Source organism: Patella vulgata, chromosome 6 (genome assembly GCF_932274485.2).
Source record: "Patella vulgata chromosome 6, xgPatVulg1.2, whole genome shotgun sequence".
Lineage (NCBI taxonomy): Eukaryota > Metazoa > Mollusca > Gastropoda > Patellidae > Patella > Patella vulgata.
Window position 1 is genome coordinate 36,624,155 of NC_065884.2, and position 19,241 is coordinate 36,643,395.

General features: G+C 36.3%; 1 protein-coding gene across 6 annotated transcripts in view; it reads right to left on the reverse strand.

The window, feature by feature from the left end:
- LOC126825386 (serine/threonine-protein kinase BRSK2) overlaps nt 1-19,241 on the reverse strand; it is a 695,489-nt gene that overhangs the window by 644,269 nt on the left and 31,979 nt on the right. For all 6 annotated transcript variants that reach the window (XM_056101811.1, XM_050555009.2, XM_050555005.2 and 3 more), the window contains exon 2: nt 14,677-14,771. In XM_056101811.1, coding sequence (XP_055957786.1) covers nt 14,677-14,771 — 95 coding nt within the window. The remainder of the gene's footprint in view (nt 1-14,676; nt 14,772-19,241) is intronic.

The following is a 19,241-nucleotide window of genomic DNA, read 5'->3' on the forward strand; positions in this document are numbered from 1 at the left end:
AGGACGTTTTCATAAAGGAACTTGATACGACAAAGTTTTCAGATATTAATCTCCTTCTTGATGTTAATGCAAAAGCAAAACAATATTTTTCAATTCTATATAAAACTCTAGATAAATTAGTCCCTGAAAAAACTAAGATCTTTAAATTAAGATCGAACTCTGTCTGGTTTAACAATGATATTCTAGAAGCAAAGAGGGCACGTAATAAAGCTGAACGTGTATGGCGTAAAACAAAACTTACAGTACATAAACAAATCTATAAAAATCAGAAAATTACAGTGAATAATCTCATTTATGAAGCTAAAAGGGCATTTTATTCAAATAAAATTGATAATAGTCAAAATAAGCAAAAGGAACTGTTCCAGATTACAAAATCCCTATTAGATACTGATCATAATGTTATTAAATTACACAACAATGTACCTGCAGAACAACTGCCTGAACGTTTTTCACTATATTTCACAAAGAAAATTGCCAAGATTAGAGATGATCTCGTTGCAAACAGTGACAAGGAAGCCTTTCGCATGTACATGCATCCTTCCCTACCTCCAACACTCTGTAATTTTTCTTGTGTTTCCGAATCGGAATTATCGAAAATTATAATCCGAGCAGCTTCAAAATCGTGTGTTCTGGATCCTATTCCAACATCATTCTTGAAAAAGTGTCTTCCAGGCATCATCTTGCCTGTAATGACAAATATCATCAATAGTGCCTTTACTGAAAATACTGTTCCAGATGCATTTAAATCGGCTATTGTATTTCCGTTAATAAAAAAATCGAATCTAGACCCCAACCTTGAGAAAAACTATCGCCCAGTATCTAACTTGAGCTTCCTTTCGAAAACATTGGAACGGGTAATCGCTAGTCAAATTATAAATCATATCTGTGATAATAATCTTATGGAGCAACTACAAAGTGCCTATCGTAGGTTCCACAGCACAGAAACAGCTCTAGTTCGTGTTCATAATGACATCAACCTCAGTCTGGACAATCGTGATTGTGTTTTATTAGTACTTCTAGATCTGTCTGCCGCATTTGACACCGTGGATCATGATATACTGCTGCACAGACTTGAATCAGTATTTGGAATTTCAGGAAACGCACTAAAGCTTTTGGAATCATATACCAAAGGAAGGTCACAACGTGTTGTTGTGAATGGTATGTCTTCTGCTCCTTGGACCTTGACATCTGGGGTACCCCAAGGCTCCGTCCTTGGTCCCATTCTTTTCAGCCTATATACTAAACCGCTTGGGAATATTGTTAGAAAACATGGTTTATCTTTTCATTTATATGCTGATGACACCCAACTTTACATATCTTTTAAACCGTCTCAAAGTAATTTTGACATTTCTAAGCTTAATATGCAAAATTGTATATCAGATATTAAATTGTGGATGTCCAACAACTTTTTAAAGCTCAATGATGATAAAACCGAGTATTTAATTATTGGATCTAACACAAATTTAAATAAATTAAGTGATAATCCTGTGCAAGTTGGTCATAATTATATATCTCCTTCTAAATCAGCCAGAAATATTGGCGTAATTTTTGATTGTCAGATGTCCATGGAATCACACATTAACAGTATTTGTAAAACTGGTTATTTTAATCTCCGTAACATCAGTAAGATCGAAAAATATATTTCAATCGATGCAATGAAAACCTTAATTAACTCCCTTGTTACTTCTCGAATTGATAATTCTAACTCACTCTTATATGGCACTCCAGCTAAACATCTTGATAAGTTACAAAAACTACAGAATTCTGCAGCCCGTCTTATTTCAGGATCATCTTATCGAGATCATATTACACCTGTACTTTATGAGTTGCATTGGTTACCAATTGTTTTTCGAATAGAATATAAGATTTTACTTTTAACCTATAAGTGTTTAAATAATTTGATCCCTTCCTATTTATCAGATCTTATATACTTATATAAACCTAGTCATCAATTAAGATCTTCTGAAGATTGTTACCTCCTTGTTGAGAAAAAAGCAAATCTTGTGTCTTTTGGTGATGGAGGCAGACCACCATTAATTTCCCCATTGACTTCAATGTTAATTCTGGCCTATTTGCCCACCTCCAACTTTTCCCCAAATTTTCGTTGGGCTGAATGCTTTCCACTACAGACAGAGGAACAAATGGTCATGTCTTTGCACTAAAATTTGTATGAGGTTGACCACCAAAATTTTGAGATACACAAACTTGAAGAAGCATACTAAAAACATGTAACTAGTTGCCGTACATATCGCCGTAGCTAACCTGATAACCCTCTTATCCTTCCGCCTCAAAATCATGAATATTTACCAAAACCTGGCAGAAAATGTTAATTCAAACCCTCTTCATCCATTCTAGACCAAAAAATCAACACAAATGGGCATGCAAAAGGGGAGAAAAGAGAGAGAGAGAGAATTGCTATAAATAGACGAACTACAATTCGTGGGTACCGAGATGATGAAATTTAATGGTGGTCTGCCTCCTATATGGTTTTATAAGTTCATATATCATCAAAATTCTTTTCTTTATAGCTTCACATTTATTTTTGCAACATTATTATAATACAGAATCAGAAAAAAATAATTACTGCAGAAATGGTGACCCTTTAAAGTTATGTAGTGTTTTGTATACCGGATTGCAGCTCAGGTCCATGGGCCTTTTGTTCTAGAATTGAAGATTCTTTCTTAATTTTGTCGAAATGTGAGTTCTGCGAAAAGATTTAAAGAGTTTCAGACAAGTCACATCAAAAATATTCAAAATATTGGAATATTTTTCAAAAATTGACTTTCTTTTACCTTTTTCTACAAAATGGTCCATTTTTGACACTTTGTATGCCTCAAAATGCTAATATTTCCCTATTTCTGGGAAAGTCTGAGATGAAAAGCATTTATTTCTAGAAACCTTGGCCGGTATACAGGAAGACAAGCTGCAAATTTGTTGCATTGAAGGTAACTGTAAGGAACTATAGTGAAATCTGTAAGCCCACCCCCTAAAAATGTTGGTGTGGTAACAAATCCCACTTGTGTCCACATAAGTAATACTGTTGATGGAATATGGCTAAAAGCCATGTTCTTCTATCCCTGGCTTATATACATACATATAAACACAGTTTGTTATAAGAAGTATGAATTATTTATTAAAATATGGATTGATAAATGTAAAATAAATGCTGTATTTAGGTGACAACCAGCCACTCTAATAAAAGGGTCGCAAAGCACTATTTTTTTTTTAAAAAATGGGAATATTTCAGTTTTTAAAATACTTTAACAATCAGAGGTATCCTTGAAATTACATAGTGTAAATATTATGTGGAAGCAAGTTGTTTTAATCTTTACATCAATGTCCTGACAAAATGAGATGGAAAAAGGGAGTTCTGACATAATTCAAAGCATAAAAGGGGTATGAAAAGGCTATTAATTAATATTTTATTGCCCTGTAAGTGCCACATTTTCAAAGATCACCACAAATAATAGATTTACATTCAAAATGTAAAACTTTAAGCTGCAAAAAACACATCTACAACATATCCATTTTGGGGTGTGGACTCATTTGGAAGAAATGTCATAGGATTACATGTTTGACCATAAACAAAAAGTCTTAGAAATCCTTGAAATCTTATATGTAACTATTTGTTTGTGTCAAATAAAATGCTCGGTTACAATTCAAGCACAAAATCAGATTACTGCTAATTTGGAGTCAACAAATGTTCAATTGAATATCCAAATATCATCTTCAAGAAAAGGGGTGGGGTGGGGAGGGTGAGCCAGTCTAAATGAAATGAAGACAGAGAAATTTCCCTGCAAACACATAGATTTTACTTATTCGAGAAGGGAAATGCAACAATTTCAGGTTTTGAAAGATTAAAATTGTGTTAAGCCTGAGGAAAACAGCAGCAAAATGCAGTTCACTCATGTTTTGAAAATTCTAACACACCTAAGCAGAACATAATTAGACTAAATTTCTTAATTTTTAAATTTTTGACAAACACATGAATACTTTTTCAATATCTGACAAACACATGGATCCTTGCCAAGTTATTTAACAATGAAAATAAAGACATGCAAGACATTTTGGTTCATTTTACAACAGATGAATAATTAAAATTTTGACAGCAATATTGGGGGTAATCTGAAGAATTTCAGACAATTTATCATGATTTTTAGGCAAAATTGAGTGAAATTATGATACTTTCTTCCCGTCTAACAATTATAATGCAGAAAAAGTAAAAATCATACATTAAAATATTTTCCACTAATTTTGAAAAGTAAATAAACACTGAAAATCACAAAATTTTGACTAAAATCAAAATTTCCCCTCCCAAATTTGTCAAATATTTTTGAAATTTTACCATTTCACATTTTTTACTATCAAAATGCCATATATCACATTTTCTGACAATTTGGAGATCATATCATCAAATTTAGGCCTTTCATCCACTGTCAGGTTGTTTTCATACAGGAGGCAGACCACCATTAATTTCCCCATTGACTTCAATGTTAATTCTGGCCTATTTGCCCACCTCCAACTTTTCCCCAAATTTTCGTTGGGCTGAATGCTTTCCACTACAGACAGAGGAACAAATGGTCATGTCTTTGCACTAAAATTTGTATGAGGTTGACCACCAAAATTTTGAGATACACAAACTTGAAGAAGCATACTAAAAACATGTAACTAGTTGCCGTACATATCGCCGTAGCTAACCTGATAACCCTCTTATCCTTCCGCCTCAAAATCATGAATATTTACCAAAACCTGGCAGAAAATGTTAATTCAAACCCTCTTCATCCATTCTAGACCAAAAAATCAACACAAATGGGCATGCAAAAGGGGAGAAAAGAGAGAGAGAGAGAATTGCTATAAATAGACGAACTACAATTCGTGGGTACCGAGATGATGAAATTTAATGGTGGTCTGCCTCCTGATAAAGCCTTTTCAGTTGCCTCACCTAAACTGTGGAATAAACTTCCTTATATTATTTGCAGCAGTGTGTCTTTACCCGTTTTTAAGAGTCAACTTAAAACTTTTTTGTTTAAGAAAGCTTTTAACTAGCAACTGATACTGTCGGTTGTTATATATATTTTAGATGAAATGCATTTTATATTTTATATTTAACAGATTTTTAACTTTTGTCATTGCTATATTTTGTTCAAATTTATTTTATATTTTATATTTAACAGATTTTAACTTTTGTTATTTCTAATTTTTGAATTTTATCTCATCTTTGTGTGTATCATATTGTAAAGCGCTTCTGAACACGGTTGTGGAAGTAGTGCTATAGAAATGTATGTATAATAATAATAATAATAATAATTTTATATTCCAATACGTTGGTGTCTGACGTTGACATATTTTGGAAATTTATATATTTATTTGAATATATATATATATGTGCCACAAGTCCGGTGAAGTAAATAAAAACACTGTCAGCAGACTCAGCACGCACAAAACATTCAAGCAGACGAAATATCTCTCACTTGCAAGCTGTCAATTAAACAACGTGATGTAAACAATTAGTCATGTGGCGTGAATTGAGGCACATCGTACTGTTCAGTATGAGTGAACTTACGCGACGACTTTGTGTACTAAACGTTTAAAAAAACATAAATTTGTGTTTATAATATATTAATAAACAACCCATTTGATCTGATTTTTGGCCTAAGGACGACGTGTGAACACAATACAGCAGTAAACTTATGCCAAATCTGTATTCTTACTATAGAGCCCAGTAAGCGTGTTGAACCAACTATGTCACTTCCAGTTTAATAAATATTAATTTCTCGCTTACAAAAACTTTTTTGCTTGTGTTACAGAGGGGATTATTTATCAATATATATTTAAGATTTATGGAAACCTTGTTGAAAATCGTTGGTCTTCCCCTTTAAAGTCAATCGGATATTAGTGTCAAGATATTTCCAATTGTGCGGTTCTTTCTCTCTATTATTATTTTGCTGTTATTCATAATTTTTGTAATTCGTGAACTTGTGTCTAAAATACTTCAGTCTTTAGTCATTTGGTGAAAGTGATGTTGTGCATGGAATAATCTTCACATTAGTATCGGTCTTGGATAGGTGGGTCAATAATTCAGCCCTGGCCTTCTGATCTGCTCGTTTAAATGCCTTTTGTAAACATATCTTGGGATATCCGGATTGTTTAAGATAGGATCCAACATTTTTTAGGTTTGATTTGGTCCAGCTACCTTTGCTGCTAATCCGTTTTACACGCAGTGCACAACAGTAAGGGATAGCGTTAAAGGTGTGTTTTGGATGACAGCTTATCCCTTTCTTTAACAACTTTTACATCTAAGAAATTAAAGATACATTATGGGAGATTCAATAACTAGTTGGCAGTTCTCACTATAATAGTTAACCAGCGGCTGCCAGACAGGATATGCCCACATTTTCGAGAGATGGATAGAGAACAAGCTAAAAAGAAAGTGATTTTTCCTACAATCAAGGGCCATAATTCAGGAAATTACAATTCGATATGCGCAAATATCGAAAGGAACCGAGATCTTTGGATTATAAACTTACATTTCAAGTTTCAACTAAATCGGATAAAAATTGTGACCTCTATAGGGTTCACAACCTTGATATACCATATTTTTACGCTATTAGAGAACGAAGGGCGGGTTATTAACTTACATTTCAAGTTTCATCAAAATAGGATTAAAATTGTGACCTCTATAGGGTCCACAACCTTGATATACCATATTTTTATGCTATTTGAGAATTTTGTCTGTCAGTCTTGGCCCGATTTTCACGAAATTCGAACTCAGTCGTCCTTAGGGTGTAACGGTGATATAATAATACGTTTTTTTAAATCGGATAAAAATTATGACCTCTATAGGGTCCACAAGCTAAAATCGCGATTTTTCGTACAATCAGGGGCCATAATCCATGAAGTTACAGTCCGATACATGCCAATATCGAAAGGAAACGAGATCTTAGGGTGATAAACCTATATTTTAAGTTTCATTGAAATCGGATAAAAATTGCGACCTGTAGATTGTTCACAAACAATTGTGGACGGATGGACGGACAGACAGACGAACAGGGGCGACGACAATATACGTCCACATGAAAATGTGGACGTATAAAAACTAGATAATGTAAAGGCAATTTGCTGAAAATTTCATTCAAATTGATCCACTATGAACCGAGAACAAAGCGATTGAATTTCCACCTAGCCTTGATCATCATTACTAAAGTCAGTACGATAAACAGCATAGTCTCTGTAACAGGACGGGTTGTACCCGATTTACACTTGATCGTCGGGAGTGACCGGCTCTTATGCAAACCGAAAGTCCAGGTTAGTACACAGGATGTCAGGATTCCCACGTGAACTGAAGTCAAAGAGAACACATTTATAGAGTTCCAAAATTCTTTATTTCGTAAGATACAAAAATTAAGTGCCCGAGACGCGTATTCGCATCCGGTCGTCTTCTTTTCACCAATGGTTAACCAGCTGAAATAAAGAACTTGTGCCAAGTTCATCAACTATCCTAACGTCAACTATGACTCTTTACCGAACCAGGAAACGAAGCATCTGCTTACACCAAATCCTATATCAGGATATAAACACTAACTGACGCCTGTCTGAGCCTGAACTTACAATATTTGTACAAAGGAAGGCAACAAATCTTACGTCACCCAAACGGAACCTGTAAAATAACTAGAAGCTCATAACTCTACTAATAAACCAACAATTTCCCTATAGTTTGGAACGCCCGACTTAGTCTGTAGAACTAAAGGCAAAATACTACCCCGGAGATCGGGCTTGCCCCGAGCGGAATAATGGATTATTCCTGCAGAACTTGCTGATCACTGAAGACAAAGTCTCCCCATGGGATGCTTACCACAGAGTGAAATAATTAATATTTCCGCTGAGGTTCGCACCCCCCGACCGTTCGACTAAGACTGACTTTGACTGTCCTTATATACTATCTATATGCTATGCAACTGGGAAATGCACATGCATAACCTATGCACTACGAGTGAGTTACAATTTAGATCCCGCTCTCCCATTGGTTGATTTTATCACATATTGACCAATAGGAAGTTCCAACAGCATATTCACAAAATGGCGGCTATTTACGCAATTTCCACATGTAAACAAACCCCTTTACGAGTTCGACGTAATATGAAGCAATATGAATAGAAAACTATGCGTGGAACAAATAATAAACAATAAGTTCTAGTTATTGTAATGATCTATAAAAAACGAAACCCCCACATCTCGAATATCCATTTAATCGTTAAATCGTGAAGGAAAATTATGCAGTAAATTGGCTCACAATCCACTAAAGATCGCAGGCTAGCAATGCCATCTAGAGTTGATTATGGTCTGGATAGGTTAATTAATGTCTAATTAATAATTTAGATAACATTTCAGGCCTAAAGAAAGACCTGCTATTTATATCCATAGTAAATTTGATCTTTGGATGTTGTTGATTTAATATTGAAATGAAAAAATCCAAATATCATTAATGAATCTGTATGAAATATCTGGTTTATTAGGTTCATAGTAGGTTTTCATCCAGTATGACATATACTGAGTGCCATGGAAAACGCATCACTTAGTTTTTTGTATAACAAAATGATCCTGTAAACATATCTTATTTATTTTGCTTCTTATTGTGAACAATATTCAAATGGGAACACATCAATAACAACACATTTGTACACTTATGGATGTTTAATCTGTAATCAACGGTACAAAGTCAGAGGGGTCAAAACCAAAAGTACGACACAGATGTCAGTAGCGCATGTGTCCTCCACGGTCTCTTACGCACGCTGTGCAGCGACGTCGCATGGAATTTACCAATGTTTGAAAGAAGGCCTGGGGCAAATTGTTCCATTCTTGGACAAGAGCAGCTTCTAAAGCAGCAATGGTGTGCATCTGTGGTCTCAAATACAGACAGCGTCCAATCTCATCCCAGACATGTTCTATCGTTGCCATGTCCGGAGACATGGCTGGCCAGTCCAAGACATTGATGTTGTTAGCAGCCAGGTAGTCCATACTAAAACGGGCGGTATACGGACGTGCATTATCCTGTTGGAAGTGCTGAAGTTGTGGGTGCGCTCGAAACATCGCGTGGTTCCAACTCAGTTGGGACATTTTTTACTTTTTCTAAATGAATAAAATCAAATCGCAGACTTTTTGTCACATTTTAGAAAAAAGGCCAAACAGGGAAAAACAGTCTATTCCAAACTTGCTTCTTTTATTTTGGATTTAAAGCCAATAGCATAGGAGAAAGGAGTTTACCTTATTATTAGTAAAAAAAAATTTTGACTGCCCATCAAAATCTAACCATGTTGGTTGCCATGGTAACGGCGGCCAAAATGTTTTTTCTCGTAAGTTATTTCATGTACACTGAATGTATTAAATCATCAATAGCCCATTCCTAACATCATGTGGTTTTGTGCTGCAAAGCTCACTTACCGACATCATGATGCGACGTCATGACGTCAATCACAGATCAACTTTTAAGAGACCCAGATGTTTGACGTCATAACCTCATAACAAATCACCAATAGCCCATTCCCAAAATCATGTGGCCTTGGCTTCGGGGCTGTATTTAGGGCAAAGCTCTGTGACCGACATCATGACGTGATGTCATGACGCGATATCATGACGTTAATCACAGATCAACTCTTAAAAGACCCAGATGTTTGACGTCATAACCTTATAAAAACAAACACGTCATAATCATTATGGTCAATAGTGTTAAAATATAGATATTATTATGCATTTTGTGCATTTTAAAGTCAACTCAAAAAAGCGAATGCCATACAAGACACGCCCACATTTTGCAAGAGATTAGCAGAGAACAAGCTAAAAAAGTGAATTTTCGTACAATGTGGAGTCATTATCAATATTATCACAAGGAACCAAGATCTTTGTGATATGAACGTATATTTTAATTTCCATCAAAATTGGATACAAATTGTGACCTGGATGATCAACAACCTTGGTATTACGTACTTTTAAACTATCTGCGTACAAGAGCGGCAATTTTGTCCAGCAGTTTTGGTCTGATAATCACAAAATTCGAACTCAACCATCCTTAGGGCGTAACAGTGATATATTTGAATTTTTTTTTTTTAAATCGGATAAAAATTGTAATAGGGTCCACAATCTAAAAACGTGATTATCTTTACAATCAGGGGCCATAATTCGGAAAGTTATGGTCCAATATGCACGAATACCAAGATCTCTGGGTTATAAACATACTGTGTCCACAATCTAAAAACATGATTTTTCGTACAATCAGGGACCATAATCCACGAAGCTATGGTCCGATACATGCCAATATCAAAAGAAACCGAGATCTTGGGGGGATAAACCTATGTTTCTGGATGGACAGGGGCGACGACTATTTTTATGTGGACTATGGCAAATACTCTAATTTAGATATTTCACGCAAAATTCATGTTGTGAACTAAAATCCATTTATTGTGAATCTTTTTTTAAAACATGTATTATGGAAGAGTTAAATCTACCTATTGCAAGTCTTTCTTTAGGCCTTAAGTGTTATAAAAACTATTAATAAAATATTTATTTACATGACCAGACCATAATCAACTCTCGATGCCATTTTATGGGTCGGATTTTCAGTACATACATGTAAAAACTGTTCGACAATTTAATGAATTAAGTTAAAAACGGTGAATTGAGGCTCAGCCTCGAACAACCAGTACGGTGATTGCAATCAGTGCACCCATCTTATCAAACCGTCAAAGGCTAATATGTTTTTGAAGTATGGTTGAACTCTACAATTAAAATCAAGTAATTTACTTGTATCACAAATTAACACAAAACTATCAAAATCTACACTAACCATAAAATCTGTATCACTCCCATTAATAGAACATTTAATGTATAGGCCTATCTTCATCATGGTATAGGCCTAGACATATCACCATTTTATAATGGGAGCCACGGTGACTAAGTGAGTAAGACGTTGGCTCGCTAGCCTGGAAGTCGCGGCTCGATCCCGGTGTTGACCGAGAAAGTTCATCAGGATTTTTCGGCAGGGTTTCTCCTTGTCAGTGGTGCAGGATGAAGGGACTGACAAGGACTGTCTAGCCGTTTGGGTGGGATGGAAAACCGAGGTCCTGTGTACACATAGGCGTGCGGGTAAAAGATCCCTTGGCAGTTGGAATTCAATATAAGAGAAAGCCGTCCTGACAAAATTTCTTTCATATTAAGCTGTATGCCAGGGCTGGGGTGATGGTAATGGAATGTAAAGGACGTAATGAGTAATGGGAGATTTCAAAAGTAATGAGTAATAGAATTAATTACGTTCCAAAAATCATGTAATTATTTTTAATATAAGCCTCAAATTTTATAGCACCAAAGAATAAGTGTATCTGACACAAATCAAATTCATTCTAATTTTAAGAAAAAGATTTAAATCAGTTTAGCAAAATAAATAAGAAGGCATTAAACATTTCCTTTTATTAATACTTTCACTTGGATGTATCATATAGGGTTCTTAGACATGTACCTTACTAATTATTACTATCAGCTACGGGAATGATCTGATATTTACCGGTGCAATCTCGTGTTTACTCATTCGAGCGTATACCTCCTTGAAAATACATTTACATTAGTCCAAGAATACTAATTTAACTATAGAACGTACTATGCCAAAAAGTATCCATTTATTTAGCCAAGTACTTGAAGTAGCGATTTTTTTCGGTTCACTGACCACATGACAATTGAATGACACTTCCGACTTATCGGATCACTCATGTCCTAGTTGGCATTATTTATACTTCTGCTTTATTAAAATGTATTTCAATAAGAAAATAATTGATTCCTTTGGAAAATCAAAGTATCTGTATAAAAAATTTTTCAAGATGCATAGAAATTGAGCAGAAGCAGGGATAGTTCTTACGGTAATCAGTCGAGTCGAGTGGAAAAGTGAGCGCAAAGTCATGTGACGTAAACAAGTTCTTTCACGGCGTGAACCTTTTGGGCGGGGTTATAACAGTATCAATCATTTAAGCAATAAAATATCATATATAGGCCTAACATAAAGATTTTTTTTTTCAATACTTATGTTAAATATCACATAGAAGGTTTAGTACTTTAGAAACATCGGACCCGCCATCGCCGATACAGTGTCAGTAGTACTAGTACCGAGTAGAAATTCATCATTCTGGCGTCTTAAATACCGATTTGTCTGGCTGAATTCAGGAGTCGTGCAACATGGGCAGCGGGTCTAGACTTTGTGACATTTTTCAAACTTTTTAGTTAATATTAATACGAAATGACGAAATTGTCATTCATAAAACTATTCAACAAAAGATGAATTTGACAGATTGGCAAGTCAACAAATCTGTGTTTACATCCTCGTTGCGCATGCCCATGTTACACATCAAGCGCGTGCAAGAGCTTTAAGCCAATGAAATCGTGTATTATCATCTGGAGGTCGGCCATTCGTGGCAACGAAAAGGCCTATGGTTGATCTTGTTAAACTGACTCTGATTCGTTACTGACAAAGAATTTGCCTTTGTTTACTCCAAATATGGAAAGTTAAGTTCACGACCTTTCAAATGACATATGGAGATTAGCATCAAGCACCGCGTGCGTTTTCAAAACATTGGATTACTTTTGCTGATTTTTTCATAGAATAGACGTCATTTCTTGGGCCTTTTTAATCAAGTAGGCTCATAAAATACCCCTAAAACACCATTTAAAGTTTTCAGATCATCAAAATCCTTCTCAAATAACAAAGTTCTTTTGTATTTCTTGATGTTCCAACCTCAATCTCAAAATCGACAATTTGACCAAAATCCATTGTTAACAATGCTTTTGTGCCCGTAGCACAAAATGACGTCGTGCGACAAGCGACTGATATTGTGGGAGCGACTCACATATATCATTTGTGTGTGAATTACCACTGTTCGGTTGGTTGTGTCATATTATTTATTAATACTGACAGACTGATGGATGGACAGGGCGACAACAATATACAACCACATTTCAATGTGCGGGTATAAAAATAGTCTTTGCTTTATTTACTCTCTGTATTCCCGTGGTTATTCAAATTGGAGCTGACTGCTGGGTATTTATAAATGACGACATTACATTCGCCTTTCTGTATGATAGATTAAGGTCCATATTTTTATTTCATTAAATGTAACTTTATATATATGGTACGCAATACAAAAGACGTATAAGAGAAACATAGATCATAGCTAGCACACACGCCTTTCTAAAGACCTGTCTTTAATTATACAAAGACCTGCGTAAAACACACAGTTGACTGATAAATGGCACAGTTAAACAGTTTTACTTCCAAAATTTTGATTTAACATGTATGTGTCAAATAAAGCCTGTTGGTCCTTGATTATAGTCCTTTTGGTGCAGGAATGAAATGAAATGAAATGGGGTTTAACGTCCTACTGTTTTGTTCCTAAACTGGGCTAATGAAGACGGGCATACGCCATACAGTGTGCTATGAGGGAAATTTTGCCCGGGCAGCAGCACTACGGCCTACCCTTATATCGAATTCCAACCGCCAAGGGATCTTTTATGTGCACGCCAATTTGTACACGGGACCTCGGTTTTTCATCCCATCCGAATGACTAGACAGCTGTCCTTGTCAGGCCCTCCGTCCTGCATCACTGACAAGGGGGGAAACCACGCCGGAAAATCTGGATGAACTTTCTCAGCTAATGCAGGGATCCAACACCCGACCTCCAGACTAGCGAGCCAGCGTCTTACCCTCTTAGCCATGTGATCACCCCCTTTTGGTGCAGTTATTGCAACACGTCAATTAAACAATGCACAACATTGACATTCATTTTTTACCGGTCGGTTAATTAAAACACCACTACAGAAAACGCAATTTTTCACCCCTAGCATTAATTAACTCACCTCTTAGATAGTTTCTCACACTTGTTAATTAACGCACATTATTTACAATTTAACTCGGTAATGCCGAGTAATAATCGGGAAATTAATTTTCTTTAAATAGAAGTACAAATAACACTCCAGACCGAGATTTATATAAGGTCTATGCACAGATTAACCCCTTAGTAGTTCTCAGTGACAGCATCCACAAGATTTTTCAAAGTGATCAAGGCCCATAACTCTTGCAGTAATTATTGTAAATCGTTGAAAATCGATAGGCTTCTTCAGCTGATGACCTTAAACATTGTGTATAAATTTAAAGTCAATCGGATATTAACTTTAGCATCTACAGCGTTCACAAGATTTTTGAAAATGATCAAGGGCCATAACTCTGGCAGTAATTATTGAAAATCATTGAAAATTGATAGGCTTTTTCGTCTCATGACGATATTATCTTTATCCTCTAGAGTATCCACAAACAATTGTGGATGCCGGACCGCCGGACGGGGGCGACGACAATATACTACCACATTTCGATGTGGTTAAAAACAAAGTCGTGGGTATCACAAAACCATCTTTTATAGTATTCCTGCTACTGGTGTCACCGTATCAAGTTTATTATGACTTAGATCCCATCTAAGTTTATGTTATTCAAATGGTTTTGGATTCCTCTCTCTTTATATATTTGGATTCACATTTCGATGTGGGCGTATGAAAATGAGATCGGTTGTAGAATTTTAAAACAATTTTAGCACAATGATAGCTATTCGTTCAGTACAGTAAGACTCTGATGTCAAATAAAACATATCTTACCTTCATTAACACTGATTCACTGAGCTTTTCTCGATTGACAATCTTGATGGCAACACGTCTTCCCGTAACACAATGGACACCTAATTTTACCAGACCTGTAATGAGAAAACACACAATAATAAGCCTTTTCATGTTATCTGAAGTAGTTAATGAATACGTTATAAGTAATTGAAATAAAGTGTATGATTTAAAGCATCCTTGGTATTGCCAGTGGCATCGTTTTGTTCTATTCCACTAACATTGATGACTTCATTGGCCGTGTAGGTTGATTCTACGAATCAATCAAACAAGCAGTTGCCATGTAAGATATATCCACATTTTGCAAGAGATGGACAGTGGACAATCTAACAAAAAAAAAATCTTTCGAACAATCAGGGGCCATAGACAAGCAAAAATATCAACAGGAATCAAGATCTTTGGGATATAAAAATACATTTAAAGTTTCATCAAAATTGTGACAGCTAGAGGGTCCACAACAATAGTATTACCGTATTTTTCGGTGTATAAGGCGCATGCGTAGATAAGGCGCAGGGCGACTTTGGCAGAGGTGTTTCAGGAAAAAAAAAATATGCGTGGTTTAGGCGCACCCTTTCCCAGCGCGTGTGAAACTCGTGCCATAGCATATGTGACTCAAATCCACCTGCGATCTCCAGTAACTAGGTCAAACTCTATTGTTTACATTATTAGGCTCTCGAATTTCAAAAGTAAAAACGTCACTCTCTGCATTCCACAAAATGCCTAAAGTCTTTAGTGAAAGTAAACTGTTATCTTCAAGATCACCCACACGGTCTTGAATTGGTATTTCGTCTAATACCCTAGGGTCATTACATAACCATTTACGAATCTGGAACCCTGCACTTTGTAATACTGCAGATATTTCCCGGCGCAACTCTATGGCTGTAGATACTTCATCAACACTATCTAATAAATCATTGATGTACATTGAGTTAAGAACGGAGTTAGCACCAGCTGGATATTTATCAATGTTCAATGTACAATGTTCTCTAACAACAGCTTGTGATAAATATGGCGATGAAGACTTGCCAAATACTAATCGCTTATATTGATATACATGTATTTTTTAAAGGCGCATCTGGAACTAAGTCTCTCCATAAAAATTTATGGAACTTCCGGTCTTCCGGTTTAATCTTAATTTGTAGGAACATTTCGGTTATATCTGCGGCTATAGCGATAGGACTTTTGCGAAAGCAAAGCAAGACATCAAACAAGTCTCTTTGAAGTTTGGGCCCTGGGTATATACAATCATTCAAGGACTTTCCTTGACAGCGAGCGGCAGCGTCCATTACAACTCTGACTTTAGTTGTAGACTTATCCATACGAACAACCGCGAAGTGTGGTAAGTACCACGATGATGCCTGGGTATCAATGGGCGAAACTTCTTCGATGTAGTTATTCTCTAAATGATCATTCACGATTCGTTGATATTCTTGAGCTATTAGCGGACACCTAATTAATGATTTCTCCAAGTTGATGAGTCGCGATTTGGCGATAGCATAAATTGATTCGAGTTGAGGCTCGTTAGGTCTCCACGGAATACCCACGGTATATCGAGAAGCGTTTGTATCGAAAGTTAAAGAATCCTTGGTTGAATCAATTGCTGCTTGTTCCGACTTGGAATGAGACTTAGCATTGGGCGCGACCCCGGACGATTCTAATTCCCACATGCTTCGAAGTAATGTGTCTACATGTGGCTCTTGGTTATCACTTATAAAATATGTACGAGCGAAATGAATTGTTCTATTTCCACGATTAAAGTCATTCGATGAACTTACTGGGCCTACAAATGTCCACCCTAACGGCGTGAGTCTTGTGATTGGCTCACCCGGACGACCTGCGATTTCTGTAATTGAACGATGAACTTGAGATGCATTAAGACCGATTAATAAATCAACTTCTGGTCGATGACCGGATACTCTTGGAAACGGAATGCCTTGAAGATGAGGCCAGTTATTCGAGTGTTTCAACCAATTGACTATTTTCATATCTCCAGTGACGTTTGATACTGTAAAAACCGCCGGGTTGAAAATGCAACCTATTGTCGATACTACTACTCTGTCCTTTTTCCCCCCTAAAACACTGACATTCAGTTGTGTTAAGTTTCCCCGAAGTCCTAATTCGTTAATGTAGCTATCGGTTGAACATTCATCCAACAATGCGTTGCATAACTGGAATAATACGCATAGCTATTCTGTCGTGTTCGTTAAATTGTGTATGAGTATGCGCGGTTTGATAATGACAACGTGCATCGTCCGTATTTTGCTTGCTGGGTAGTTTCACCGAAGTGGCTCTGTCTTGTACAAACGATGATTGTTGTGCATTCTCATATTCTTGTGGAGCGTTATTTTTGTAGTATCCCTCTCCATGCAATAAAAAGTGATGGTTCTTGGGACATCTGTCGGCAGCACATATCTTTGAATTAAGACACTTCCAACCTGAATGCGTAAGACTTAGACATCTAAAACATAGTCGTCTCTCTTTAGCTCAATTCCACCGCTGATGTACGGTGAACGATTTAAACATCTGACAGTTATTAAGACCAAGGGTATGATTCTGATCGCATACGATACAACAATTACGACGAGGAGTTTTGAACCGACTGGAATCCGAGCTCTACTGTTTGGCTGAGGATATTTCGTTCTACAATTATATGACGGCGAATACGATGACGAAGAAGCTCTATTGCCCGACTGAAAACCATCTATCTCTTCCTGTGCTTCGATGCGATATCTAATTTCTCCCGCTAACCATGTGTGTAGATTCATTAAAGTTTCTTCTTTTTTCTCTAAAGCGGCCCATCGTTTGAATTGGGTTACGTTTACAGGTGAAAGTTTCAATCTTGCTACATAGAAAAACATTGAATTTGTTTCAAATTCTTCCGTTCGACCATTCTCTTGAAGTGCGATTATACTAAGTTCTAATTTCTCAACAAAATTTTCAAAGTTCTTCAAATCATTAAAATTAACTGTATGCATTTGACGAATTGTGTCCAAATGTATCAATACTGAGCGACGTTGACCTCCAAATTTGTCATCTAAACGTTTGACGGCTGCATCATATCCGATTTCTGAAGCTGCAAATCATTCTATGGCTTTTATGGCATCTCCCTCTAGATGTTAGCGTAGCTGTAGCATTTTGTATGATTTCGAACACGAAAATTTGTCTATACATTCTGTGAAAGCGTCTTTAAAAAGTTAGTAATCTAGCTTTGAATCAGTAAATTTGGGGATCAAAACTTTATTGACGAAAAAGGTCTTCCTTATTATTTTTATTCGCCGAAGAACTATTTTCAAGCGATGGTTGAACCGATGTATTTATATGATCTGCTGGATGCGACGATGCTTGTTCTTGTTGCGGTGACGATGGCAGTTGATCTGATGATGGCATGCCATTATTAATTTCGAGCTCTGTCGCAGCCTCCCTTGACTGTGCGTAAGTCGATCGTGTAATGGCTAAGGACTGTGTGGCCTGCATAACTAATTCACTAATTTGTTTATGGTCTTCTACGTGTTCCAATTCTGAATCGAAACCATCACTATCTATACTAGTAAGTTCTGTTAACACACCAATTGCCACCTCTTGACTAGCCATTAAAAATCGCAATGCATATCTTATGTCGTCTTCGTTTATGTCATACACATTGCATGCTAAAGCCAAAGTTAAATTTATTCGCGCCTTTGCCAACTGACTGTTGACTGTTCGTCTCTTTTTCAGAAGTGCTGTTAATATTTCGTCTTCGTTGGGTTTATTTGTATTCTTCGAATCTGCCATTTCTGAATTTGATTGTTTACACTAATTAAGTTCAAATAAGCACATATGATAATCGAGTCTATAACAACGCACGAAATGAAAATAGTGTACTTACAGTTCTAATAAGTCCTATATAAAACCACGCTCTGCTACCAAAACATGTTCCGAATACTGAACACAAAAGTTATTAGAGGATCTATTTATTTTTCGATGAACAACATAAAAGTACACAGCTATTTATTTTCTATCTATACATTATACTATAACTATAAGCGCGAAAAAACAATCAACTATATCCTCCTATTCCCCAGGCCCTTTCTCTCCCCTTCCCTATTCCAGGCAGCTAAAAAATTGTCACCCCTGGCTGTTGCCACGACTACATCACGTACAAAAGAGATATTAACATTTTTTAGATAAACTCTGCAATGGATATACATTCTGAACACTAGTATATTAGAGGAAGATTGTAGATTGTGAGTAGTTGACCACGGGAAGGCAGCAGGACAGACTGAAGGGCAGGTCTCTTATAAGTTATTTCTTAGATGCTGTTCCTTATTAAGTTACCTAGCCTGTGGGTCATTATTGTATATATATTATTATTGTTCAAGTATTGTTACAGAATATAAGATTATACCCCCAACTAGATTGAACATACAACCCATTGTGGAAGGTTGGACTTTAAGCAGGTCCATAAACCCCGAATGATATATGGGGAGTGCCAATTGAGCAACGGAATCTCACAAGCCAAGCAAGTGTTTTTCTTTATGTCTACACCCTAGAAAAGAAAGCTGATATTT